The sequence below is a fragment of the Physella acuta genome, unplaced genomic scaffold (genome assembly GCF_028476545.2).
Source record: "Physella acuta isolate Inbredline_101_S28 unplaced genomic scaffold, ASM2847654v3 ptg001531l, whole genome shotgun sequence".
In the NCBI taxonomy this organism is placed as follows: Eukaryota; Metazoa; Mollusca; class Gastropoda; family Physidae; genus Physella; species Physella acuta.
In genome coordinates this window covers 24,911-37,777 of record NW_026733046.1, presented here as the reverse complement: position 1 = coordinate 37,777, position 12,867 = coordinate 24,911, and the positions used below count along the sequence as shown (strand labels likewise).

Here is a 12,867-nt window from a genome sequence, read left to right as displayed (position 1 = left end):
ACACACAGACCTAATGACTCCCCCACACACAGACCTAATGACTCCCCCACACACAGACCTAATGACTCCCCACACACAGACCTGATGACTCCACACACACAGACCTAATGACTCCCCCACACACAGACCTAATGACTCCCCACACACAGACCTAATGACTCCCCACACACAGACCTGATGACTCCACACACACAGACCTAATGACTCCCCCACACACAGACCTAATGACTCCCCCACACACAGACCTGATGACTCCCCACACACAGACCTAATGACTCCCCACAAACAGACCTAATGACTCCCCACACACAGACCTGATGACTCCCCACACAAACAGACCTAATGACTCCCCACACACAGACCTAATGACTCCCCACACACACAGACCTGATGACTCCCCACACACAGACCTGATGACTCCCCACACACAGACCTAATGACTCCCCACACACAGACCTGATGACTCCACACACACAGACCTAATGACTCCCCCACACACAGACCTAATGACTCCCCCACACACAGACCTAATGACTCCCCACACACAGACCTGATGACCAATCATTGACTCCCCACACACACAGACCTAATGACTCTCCCCACACACAGACCTGATGACTCTCCACACACACAGACCTAATGACTCCCCACACACACAGACCTAATGACTCCCCACACACAGACCTAATGACTCTCCACACACACAGACCTGATGACTCCCCACACACAGACCTGATGACTCCCCACACACAGACCTGATGACTCCCCACACACAGACCTGATGACTCCCCACACACAGACCTGATGACTCCCCACACAAACAGACCTAATGACTCCCCACACACAGACGTAATGACTTCCCACACAGACCTAATGACTCCCCACACACAGACCTAATGACTCCCCCACACACAGACCTAATGACTCCCCACACACAGACCTGATGACTCCACACACACAGACCTAATGACTCCCCCACACACAGACCTAATGACTCCCCCACACACAGACCTAATGACTCCCCACACACAGGCCTGATGACTCCCCACACACAGACCTGATGACTCCCCACACACAGACCTAATGACTCCCCCACACACAGACCTAATGACTCCCCACACACAGGCCTGATGACTCCCCACACACAGACCTGATGACTCCCCACACACAGACCTGATGACTCCACACACACAGACCTAATGACTCCCCACACACAGGCCTGATGACTCCCCCACACACAGACCTAATGACTCCCCCACACACAGACCTGATGACCAATCATTGACTCCCCACACACACAGACCTAATGACTCTCCCCACACACAAACCTGATGACTCCCCACACACAGACCTAATGACTCCCCCACACAGACCTAATGACTCCCCCACACACAGACCTGATGACCAATCATTGATTCCCCACACACAGACCCGATGATTTCCCACACACAAACCTGATGACCAATCATTGACTCCCCATACACACAGACCTAATGACTCCCCACACACAGACTAATGATGCATCAAGAACCCCAACACTGTAACCTTGATAGACAGGATGGGGATGTGGGTTGGGGGGGGGGGGGGGGGGTTCGAACCGCAATGTGTGACACCATCTTAAGGATTATTCTACAGCTAAATATAAAAATGTAATCAGGATGTCTGTTTTTTTAAAGTGATTGTGCTACTTTATTCAAGGTACATACATGATAAGGCACAGAGTGGCACTCTACGTGATAAGGATGGGGGTGACACCAAAATACCTATAGTTTGAGTATACAATATTTATACATAGTGTTTGGACGGGGGAGGGGGAATGCGTGTTACAGAACCGGATGTCACTCGCCCTAGTAACGCCCCTGATACATTACCAGGCAAGGCCTTAAGATAAACAATCAATGGCATCGCTTTCTGTTAGAATCGCGTCGAATTAATGGTTTGATTAAAGTTTTAAGTGGATGAGCAATAAACGATCACACACCAAGACATAGGATCATGGTTGGAACAGGGCTAAGTGTTGTAGATGGGTGCGATCGGAGAAGGTTAGACACAGGGCGTACTTGTTGGTTGGTCATACGACAAGAAAAGTTCAAGTGATTTGAAGAGCTGAACAAGAACTGTACAACATCAGTTCAATACAAGTTTCTCTTCAACCCCGATTACTTTAAATACTTTCCTCAGTTCTAACAATAAACTCAAAAAGTTTTTTTTTAAATTGTGTCTGCTTGAGCCGACTCAGCTAAAAGATGAACCGGCACGTGTTGGTGTTGCTGTTGTATTCTTGCTTCTGGGCAGCCGATGCCAGGATAGTTTCTACAGGTAAGTCCGGATAAATTAAATGTCTGAACCTACATTTTAACATACATCGAATTTTTTTTTTTGAAAAAGTTCAAATTAAACCAATTAGTTAGAATCTCTCTTAGGAGTAAATTATTAATTGAATGTTGGATGTTCTGTCATGGAGGTTTCAAATTTCTTTTGTTGTGTCCAATCTCAAATCTGAGCTAAAACTCTACAGTTATAACCAATCTCAAATCTGAGCTAAAACTCTACAGTTATAACCAGTTTCAAATCTGAGCTAAAACTCTACAGTTATAACCAGTTTCAAATCTGAGCTAAAACTCTACAGTTATAACCAATCTCAAATCTGAGCTAAAACTCTACAGTTATAACCAGTTTCAAATCTGAGCTAAAACTCTACAGTTATAACCAGTTTCAAATCTGAGCTAAAACTCTACAGTTATAATCCGTTTCAAATCTGAGCTAAAACTCTACAGTTATAACCAGTTTCAAATCTGAGCTAAAACTCCCAAGTTCCAGTCAGCTAAAAAATCCGTCAAAACTCGAGGTATGTGCATGTGGTGATCTGGGGTGAGGGTGGGAGGTGGTCTCAGCTAAGACCAGATGTCGGAAATGAGATCGGTGCTGGCCCGTTGCTGTAGGTCAGGGATTTCCAAACTACGGCCCGCGGGCCGGATGTGGCCCGCAAAGTCCTCTCATCCGGCCCGCGGAGATCTTTTCGACAAAGGAAAAATCGTTTGTTGATGGCTGAGGAACTTTGCCCAGAAAAATCAAAGACATGTCTGGAAGAAACTGGCCCCCGAACTGAAATTTGATAGTTAATGCGACCCTCGGACTGAAAAGTTTGGAGACCCCTGCTGTAGGTCAACTGTTTAAGTGTAGTAGCTACACGATTTACGACCCACCGAATCTCTCATGTTCTTACTCTCATGTCCTTAATCTCATGTCCTTATTCGTATGTCTTGACATTCATGTCCTTACTTTCATGTCCTTACTCTCATGTCCTTACTCTCATGTCCTTAATCTCATGTCCTTACTCTCATGTCCTTACCATGTCCTTACTCTCATGTCCTTACTCTCATGTCCTTACCATGTCCTTAATCTCATGTCCTTAATCTCATGTCCTTACTCTCATGTCCTTACCATGTCGTTACTCTCATGTCCTTACTCTCATGTCCTTACTCTCATGTCCTTACTCTCATGTCCTTACTCGCATGTCCTTACTCTCATGCCCTTACCATGTCCTTACTCTCATGTCCTTTACTCTGATGTCCTTACTCTGATGTCCTTACTCTCATGTCCTTTACTCTCATGTCCTTACTCTCATGTCCTTACTCTGATGTCCTTACTCTCATGTCCTTACTCTCATGTCCTTACTCTCATGTCCTTACTCTCATGTCCTTTACTCTCATGTCCTTACTCTCATGTCTTTACTCTCATGTCCTTACTCTCATGTCCTTACCATGTCCTTACTCTCATGTCCTTACTCTCATGTCCTTACTCTCATGTCCTTAGTCTCATGTCCTTCCTCTCATGTCCTTACTCTCATGTCCTCAATCTCATGTCCTCTCTCATGTCCTTAATCTCATGTCGTTACTTTCATGTCCTTACTCTCATGTCCTTACCATGTCATTACTCTCATGTCCTTACTCTCATGTCCTAATTCGTATGTCTTGACATTCATGTCCTTACTTTCATGTCATTACTCTCATGTTCTTACCATGCCGTTACTCTCATGTCCTTACTCTCATGTCCTTAATCTCATGTCCTTACTCTCATGTCCTTACCATGTCCTTACTCTCATGTCCTTAATCTCATGTCCTTACCATGTCCTTAATCTCATGTCCTTAATCTCATGTCCTTACTCTCATGTCCTTACCATGTCGTTACTCTCATGTCCTTACTCTCATGTCCTTACTCTCATGTCCTTACTCTCATGTCCTTTACTCTGATGTCCTTACTCTCATGTCCTTACTCTCATGTCCTTTACTCTCATGTCCTTACTCTCATGTCCTAACTCTGATGTCCTTACTCTCATGTCCTTACTCTCATGTCCTTACTCTCATGTCCTTACTCTCATGTCCTTTACTCTCATGTCCTTACTCTCATGTCCTTACTCTCATGTCCTTACTCTCATGTCCTTAACATGTCCTTACTCTCATGTCCTTACTCTCATGTCCTTACCCTCATGTCCTTAGTCTCATGTCCTTACTCTCATGTCCTTACTCTCATGTCCTCAATCTCATGTCCTCTCTTATGTCCTTAATCTCATGTCGTTACTTTCATGTCCTTACTCTCATGTCCTTACTCTCATGTCATTACTCTCATGTCCTTACTCTCATGTCCTTACTCTCATGTCCTTACTCTCATGTCCTTACCATGTCCTTACTCTCATGTCCTTACCATGACCTTACTGTTATGTCCTTACTCTCGTGTCCTTACTCTCATGTCCTTACCATGTCCTTACTCTCATGTCCTTACTCTCATGTCCTTGCCATGTCCTTACTCTCACGTCGTTACTCTCATGTCCTAACTCTCATGTCCTTACTCTCATGTCGTTACTCTCATGTCCTAACTCTCATGTCCTTACTCTCATGTCCTTACTCTCATGTCCTTACCATGTCCTTACTCGTATGTCCTTACTCTCATGTCTTTACTCTCATGTCCTTACCATGTCCTTACTCTTATGTCCTTACTCTCATGTCCTTACTCTCATGTCCTTACCATGTCCTTACTCTCATGTCCTTACTCTCATGTCCTTACTCTCATGTATTTACTCTCATGTCCTTACTCTCATGTCCTTGCCATGTCCTTACTCTCATGTCCTTACTTTCATGTCCTTAACATGTCGTTACTCTCATGTCGTTACTCTCATGTCCTTACCATGTCCTTACTCTCACGTCCTTACTCTCATGTCCTTGCCATGTCCTTACTCTCATGTCCTTACTTTCATGTCCTTACCATGTCGTTACTCTCATGTCGTTACTCTCATGTCCTAACTCTCATGTCCTTACTCTCAAGTCCTTACTCTCATGTCCTTACTCTCATGTCCTTACTCTCATGTCCTTACCATGTCCTTAATCTCATGTCCTTTCTCTCATGTCCTTACTCTCATGTCCTTACCATGTCCTTAATCTCATGTCCTTACTCTCATGTCCTTACTCGCATGTCCTTTACTCTCATGTCCTTTCTCTCATGTCCTTACTCTCATGTCCTTACCATGTCCTTACTCTCATGTCCTTACTCTCATGTCCTTACTCGCATGTCCTTTACTCTCATGTCCTTACCATGTCCTTACTCTCATGTCCTTACTCTCATGTCCTTACCATGTCCTTACTCGCATGTCCTTTACTCTCATGTCCTTTCTCTCATGTCCTTACTCTCATGTCCTTACCATGTCCTTACTCTCATGTCCTTACTCTCATGTCCTTACTCGCATGTCCTTTACTCTCATGTCCTTACTCTCATGTCCTTACCATGTCCTTACTCTCATGTCCTTACCATGTCCTTACTCTCATGTCCTTACTCTCATGTCCTTACCATGTCCTTACTCTCATGTCGTTACTCTCATGTCCTTACTTTCAAGTCCTTACTCTCATGTCCTTACTCTCATGTCCTTACTCTCATGTCCTTACCATGTCCTTAATCTCATGTCCTTACTCTCATGTCCTTACTCTCATGTCCTTACCATGTCCTTAATCTCATGTCCTTACTCTCATGTCCTTACTCGCATGTCCTTTACTCTCATGTCCTTTCTCTCATGTCCTTACCATGTCCTTACCATGTCCTTACTCGCATGTCCTTTACTCTCATGTCCTTACCATGTCCTTACTCTCATGTCCTTACTCTCATGTCCTTACTCTCATGTCCTTACTCTCATGTCTTTACTCTCATGTCCTTACTCTCATGTCCTTACTCTCATGTCCTTACTCTCATGTCCTTACTCTCATGTCTTTACTCTCATGTCCTTACTCTCATGTCCTTACTCTCATGTCCTTACTCGTATGTCCTGAATTTCATGTCCTTACTCTCATGTCCTTACTCTCAAGTCCTTACTCTTTTATCTTTAATTTGAAATATCATCATTTTCATTATTTTAATGTTTAAGTTAAGACACATTTAAAGCCGACACATAAAACTGTTTTTGGCAAGTTTAGCCACATTGAAGGGTGGGTTTAATTTCGCTGGAACAATTTTTTAGCATTTCATCTATCTAATCGGAATAAAGAAATTATTCCGCTAGGTTTTACAAAAATCTTTTAATAAAACTTAGCTTCCTTATTTAACAATCGATGTTTTGATTATTCTCTGTTCCACTTTATACTTCTAATACAAAGGGCAAGTGTTAGATTTAATTCATGATTGTTTCGAAAAACTCATAGCTTAAGTTGAAGCTGTATGAGACTTAACTGATTTGTGTATGGTATTTATGACGTAAGCGATGGAATAAGTGGCTTGACCAAATTAGGAGCTCACTAATTACTCATTAATTCCCAACCAGTCACAGATAATCTCAAAACTTGTTTACAAGAGAATGTGACTCACCAAAATTTTGTTGGATCTACACACAGTGCTGAAGTAGATGAAGCACTTGTGAACTTGGCACTAGAGGTTACAGTCAAAGTCACCAACAATATCACTTCCCTGTCTAATTTTAATTGACACGATACAAATAAATGTAAAGATACATTGGAAATTATTGAAAATTGAAGTTTGTGACATAATAATATATTTCAGTAGACATTGACCTAATCTTAACGGCCAAACAACACGTGACCACATACCTCATCATTGATTGGCCCAAACAACACTTGACCACATACCTCATCATTGATTGGCCCAAACAACACGTGACCACATACCTCATCACTGATTGGTTCAAACAACAATACAAACATGCAACTGCAAACCAATCAATCTTTAGAACTCTACCAGTATTCCCTCCAGTTTACCCTAGGTATTTTCTGCTTCTCTAAGTTTTCGCAACGCAACTTTAAATTTGTGCACATTTTAAATAGCAATGTGTGTTGAATAGAAATGGTATTGGCGGCATCTAATTCAGTCCTGGTGGTTTTCCTGTATAAAGGCTTCCCTGTTTTGTACCCCCCTCCCCTCCCCTCTCCAACCACTCCTCCCCCCTCCCCCTTCCATTATAAAGTTATTTTGGCTATTTCGTCCAGACATTAGGGATGTCTAGAGCTTAAGACAACCCGTAGCAGGTTGTACAACAAATCTTTTCTCTCCAGAGCTTAAGACAACCCGCAGCAGGTTGTACAACAAATCTTTTCTCTCCAGAGCCTCCTGCTGATGTAATGCTGAGTACTGGTGAGCTGCTGAGCACTGATCGACATCTGGCAGACGACAGTGGCGCTGACGTGACTGATGGAGCTGCACCAGCAGACGCCGAGCACATGACGTCACCAAGTGGCACAGGTCACGTGTCCTTGACCTCATTAGAGGTGACAGACCAGACAGACATCACAACGGATGTGACGTCAAAGGCGGTCGATGATACTTTGAGCAGTCCTGGCAAGTTTGAGAGTAAAAAACGTGGACTTAATTAGTCATTGTGGCCAATTAGATATGGCCAATATTAATAATTCTGTCTAGAGTACCGAAAGTCAGATCTACTAGGGCTGTGCGAGTTCATTTAAAAACTTGAAGAAATCACAAGAAAATTTGTTGTAGCTCGTTCTTTGACAAGCCAGTCACGTGGTTGTTGTTTATCTCCAGAGCTGTCCCCACCCCACATCAGACAACCTGTCACACAAGAGAGGAGGGTCAGAAAGTCTGGCAGCGGTGACGTCATACAGTGTGAGGCAGACGGCTACCCGCCACCTACGTAAGCAATGGATCTAATTGAAATTACTTTATTAAAAACTTTTCTTCAAACAGAAACCGTCAATCGGTGTTTTAATTAACAAATTAAAATTAACAAATTAAAATTAACAATTTAAAATTAACAATTTAAAATTAACAATTTAAAATTAACAAATTAAAATTAACAAATTAAAATTAACAAATTAAAATTAACAATTTAAAACCTTCCCAGTTACGAGTGGCTGAGAAACGACGTCGCCATTGACGACGTGGGCGACTACATGAAAGCTTTCAACAACGGCACGCTTGTGCTTCAAGGCTTCACTGATAGGGAAAGTGGGATGTTCCAATGTAGGGCTAAAAATAGATTCGGCACTTCCGTCTCTGTCAAGTTTCCAATCCTTGCGACCAAGGATCCAATCATAGGTTTGCTAATTATGTGGATGTTAATCAGTGTTCCTAATTAATTATTATTTTAAAATATATATATGTATAGGTGTAGGTGTAGTGTAGGTGTAGGTGTAGGTGTAGGTGTAGGTGTAGGTGTAGGTGTACGTGTACGTGTACGTGTACGTGTACGTGTACGTGTACGTGTACGTGTACAGGTACGTGTACGTGTACGTGTACGTGTACGTGAACGTGAACGTGAACGCTGTAAACTTCAGGTGATGACGGTAAAGTTGAGGCCTTCAATGTGTCTGAGGGCCAATCCTTCCATGCCTACTGCGCCCAAACACCACACACAGTGCCAGACTACATCAAGAGATGGTACCAGCACCCCGATAAAACACAAATTAACCCCGACAGCCGGATTGGTATTGATAACAACGGTGAGTTCTTGTACTCATTAACCCAATTAATTTGATAAACTTAGACCCTAACCTGAGTCAAATTCTACTAAGCTCAACTCCTCGCCCTGTTGTACTAGCCTTAAGCTCTTCCCCCCACAGGTACTCTACGTATTGTAAACGTCACCAAGAACGATAACCAAGCATATGTCTGTGGACTTGCTCCGTTTGATAACCCAGGGGCTACAATCATTTTTCTCTATAACAAAGTCTCGATCAATGTCCTCGAGTCAACATCAGGTGAGTGAATATTTTCTTGACTTAACACAACGTGAATATTATAAAACACAGTTACGTAAATAACGGTCATTAGTTTGGTAAAGCCATTTTAAGTTTTGTTAAATATTATGGTTATGTCAAGGGTAAAGGGTATGCTAAGTACTAAGTGCTTAAGTTATGCCAAATGTTAAGAATGTCTTACGTGTTATGTTCCCTGACAGATTACATGCGCCCAAAAAAGGAATATGTTCCCGCCGTTGTTAAAGCTACACTGGGGAAGACGGTGGAACTGGAGTGTTTTTTCTCGGGCTAGTAAGTCAGTGTCAGGGTTACATGCTCGGGCTAGTAAATCAGTTACACAATTGAAAGTATGTTGGACTATTGATGAGGACAATGTGTTTTACTAACTTACTAACTAAGTCGCTATGTTAAACCGTTTCTTTGTGGATTTGTAACCACACAATTCTCCAACATACTTTTTAATTTTGTTTCCTATGTATTATAGGACGATTTTTATGTTCTTTGAATTAATTACCTTTTAAAGCCCAGCGCCGAACATCACATGGAAGACCAACAAAGATCAGGACATTGAAAAAGGTGAAGGTCATTACGAGATTACAGATTTTGGCCGGAAGTTGAGAATTGAACAAGTGAGAGAGGAGGACGAGGGGACGTACTCGTGCACGGCCAGTAACGATGCCGGGTCGGACGATGCCAGGATCTTCCTCAATGTGACAAGTACGTGGTGTAGTGACAAGTACGTGGTGTAGTGACAAGTACGTGGTGACGGTGTAGTGACAAGTACGTGGGGATGGTGTAGTGACAAGTACGTGGTGTAGTGACAAGTACGTGGTGTAGTGACAAGTACGTGGTGTAGTGACAAGTACGTGTGGACGGTGTAGTGACAAGTACGTGGGGACGGTGTAGTGACAAGTACGTGGGGACGGTGTAGTGACAAGTACGTGGTGTAGTGACAAGTACGTGGGGACGGTGTAGTGACAAGTACGTGGTGTAGTGACAAGTACGTGGTGTAGTGACAAGTACGTGTGGACAGTGTAGTGACAAGTACGTGGGGACGGTGTAGTGACAAGTACGTGGGGACGGTGTAGTGACAAGTACGTGGTGTAGTGACAAGTACGTGGGGACGGTGTAGTGACAAGTACGTGGTGTAGTGACAAGTACGTGGTGTAGTGACAAGTACGTGTGGACGGTGTAGTGACAAGTACGTGGGGACGGTGTAGTGACAAGTACGTGGTGTAGTGACAAGTACGTGGTGTAGTGACAAGTACGTGGGGACGGTGTAGTGACAAGTACGTGGTGTAGTGACAAGTACGTGGTGTAGTGACAAGTACGTGGGGACGGTGTAGTGACAAGTACGTGGTGTAGTGACAAGTACGTGGTGTAGTGACAAGTACGTGGTGTAGTGACAAGTACGTGGTGTAGTGACAAGTACGTGGGGACGGTGTAGTGACAAGTACGTGGTGTAGTGACAAGTACGTGGTGTAGTGACAAGTACGTGGTGTAGTGACAAGTACGTGGTGTAGTGACAAGTACGTGGTGTAGTGACAAGTACGAGGGGACGGTGTAGTGACAAGTACGTGGTGTAGTGAAAAGTACGTGGGGACGGTGTAGTGACAAGTACGTGGTGTAGTGACAAGTACGTGGTGTAGTGACAAGTACGTGGGGACGGTGTAGTGAAAAGTACGTGGTGTAGTGACAAGTACGTGGTGTAGTGACAAGTACGTGGGGACGGTGTAGTGACAGGTACGTGGTGTAGTGACAAGTACGTGGTATAGTGACAAGTACGTGGGGACGGTGTAGTGACAAGTACGAGTTGTAGTGACAAGTACGTGTTGTAGTGACAAGTACGTGGGGACGGTGTAGTGACAAGTACGTGGGGACGGTGTAGTGACAAGTACGTGGGGACGGCGTAGTGACAAGTACGTGGGGACGGTGTAGTGACAAGTACGTGGTGTAGTGACAAGTACTTGGGGACGGTGTAGTGACAAGTACGTGGTGTAGTGATAAGTACGTGGGGACGGTGTAGTGACAAGTACGTGGTGTAGTGACAAGTACGTGGTGTAGTGACAAGTACGTGGTGTATTGATAAGTACGTGGGGACGGTGTAGTGACAAGTACGTGGTGTAGTGACAAGTACGTGGGGACGGTGTAGTGACAAGTACGTGGGGACGGTGTAGTGACAAGTACGTGGTGTAGTGACAAGTACGTGGGGACGGTGTAGTGACAAGTACGTGGTGTAGTGACAAGTACGTGGGGACGGTGTAGTGACAAGTACGTGGGGACGGTGTAGTGACAAGTACGTGGGGTAGTGACAAGTACGTGGGGACAGTGTAGTGACAAGTACGTGGTGTAGTGACAAGTACGTGGTGTAGTGACAAGTACGTGGGGACGGTGTAGTGACAAGTACTTGTGGACAGTGTTGTGACAAGTAAGTGGTGTAGTGACAAGTACGTGGTGTAGTGACAAATACGTGGGGACGGTGTAGTGACAAGTACTTGTGGAGACGGTGTAGTGACAAGTACTTGGGGACGGTGTAGTGACAAGTACGTGGGGACGGTGTAGTGACAAGTACGTGGTGTAGTGACAAGTACGTGGTGTAGTGACAAGTACGTGGTGTAGTGACAAGTACGTGGTGTAGTGACAAGTACGTGGTGTAGTGACAAGTACGTGGTGTAGTGACAAGTACGAGGGGACGGTGTAGTGACAAGTACGTGGTGTAGTGACAAGTACGTGGGGACGGTGTAGTGACAAGTACGTGGTGTAGTGACAAGTACGTGGTGTAGTGACAAGTACGTGGGGACGGTGTAGTGACAAGTACTTTGTGTAGTGACAAGTACGTGGTGTAGTGACAAGTACGTGGTGTAGTGACAAGTACGTGGTGTTATAACTGCTGAGTTCTATATGTGTACCACAGTTATGCAGTGAGAGGGTACAACTACCTGATCCAATACCATCTTTCTATATCACTACCATTTGATTATGTTTAGCTATGCTACAGTATATCTTGGGACACGACGACATCAACGCTTACGAAGGATTTGACAGAATGACATCGGTTACTAACTCTATTTATTGCACAATAAGAAATGGACATCGGACAGCTTGAACAAACGATACTACAACTAGACAACCTAACTCTAACATAACACGGACAAGACTAACTTCAATCTTCTTCCCTGGCAACAACGAACTCACACTAAAACGCCACTTTCTTGCGTACAGCGTCACACACTCACTCGTTCAATATACGGCCGCACCATCAATCATGCGCACCCATCCCCCTAGTCAAACATGCGTCATAACACGTGGTGTAGTGACAAGTAAGAGGGGACGGTGTAGTGACAAGTACGTGGGAACGGTGTAGTGACAAGTACGTGGTGTAGTGACAAGTACGTGGGGACGGTGTAGTGACAAGTACGTGGGGACGGTGTAGTGACAAGTACGTGAGGACGTTGTAGTGACAAGTACGTGGGGACGGTGTAGTGACAAGTACGTGGTGTAGTGACAAGTACGTGGGGACGGTGTAGTGACAAGTACGTGGTGTAGTGACAAGTACGTGGGGACGGTGTAGTGACAAGTACGTGGTGTAGTGACAAGTACGTGGGGACGGTGTAGTGACAAGTACGTGGGGACGCTGTAGTGACAAGTACGTGGTGTA

General features: G+C 44.3%; 1 protein-coding gene across 3 annotated transcripts in view; it reads left to right on the top strand.

Annotated features, from left to right (window-relative positions):
- Nucleotides 1-1,985: 1,985 nt before the first annotated feature.
- LOC131928677 (hemicentin-1) overlaps nucleotides 1,986-12,867 on the top strand; it is a gene marked incomplete at its 3' end in the record, with an annotated part of 34,273 nt that continues 23,391 nt past the window's right edge. Inside the window, 8 exon segments of one of the 3 annotated variants that reach the window (XM_059284757.1) lie at nucleotides 1,986-2,319; nucleotides 7,597-7,842; nucleotides 8,035-8,143; nucleotides 8,354-8,547; nucleotides 8,787-8,951; nucleotides 9,072-9,209; nucleotides 9,410-9,500; nucleotides 9,733-9,926. In XM_059284757.1, the coding sequence (XP_059140740.1) occupies nucleotides 2,247-2,319; nucleotides 7,597-7,842; nucleotides 8,035-8,143; nucleotides 8,354-8,547; nucleotides 8,787-8,951; nucleotides 9,072-9,209; nucleotides 9,410-9,500; nucleotides 9,733-9,926 (1,210 nt within the window). 3 annotated transcript variants of the gene reach the window in all.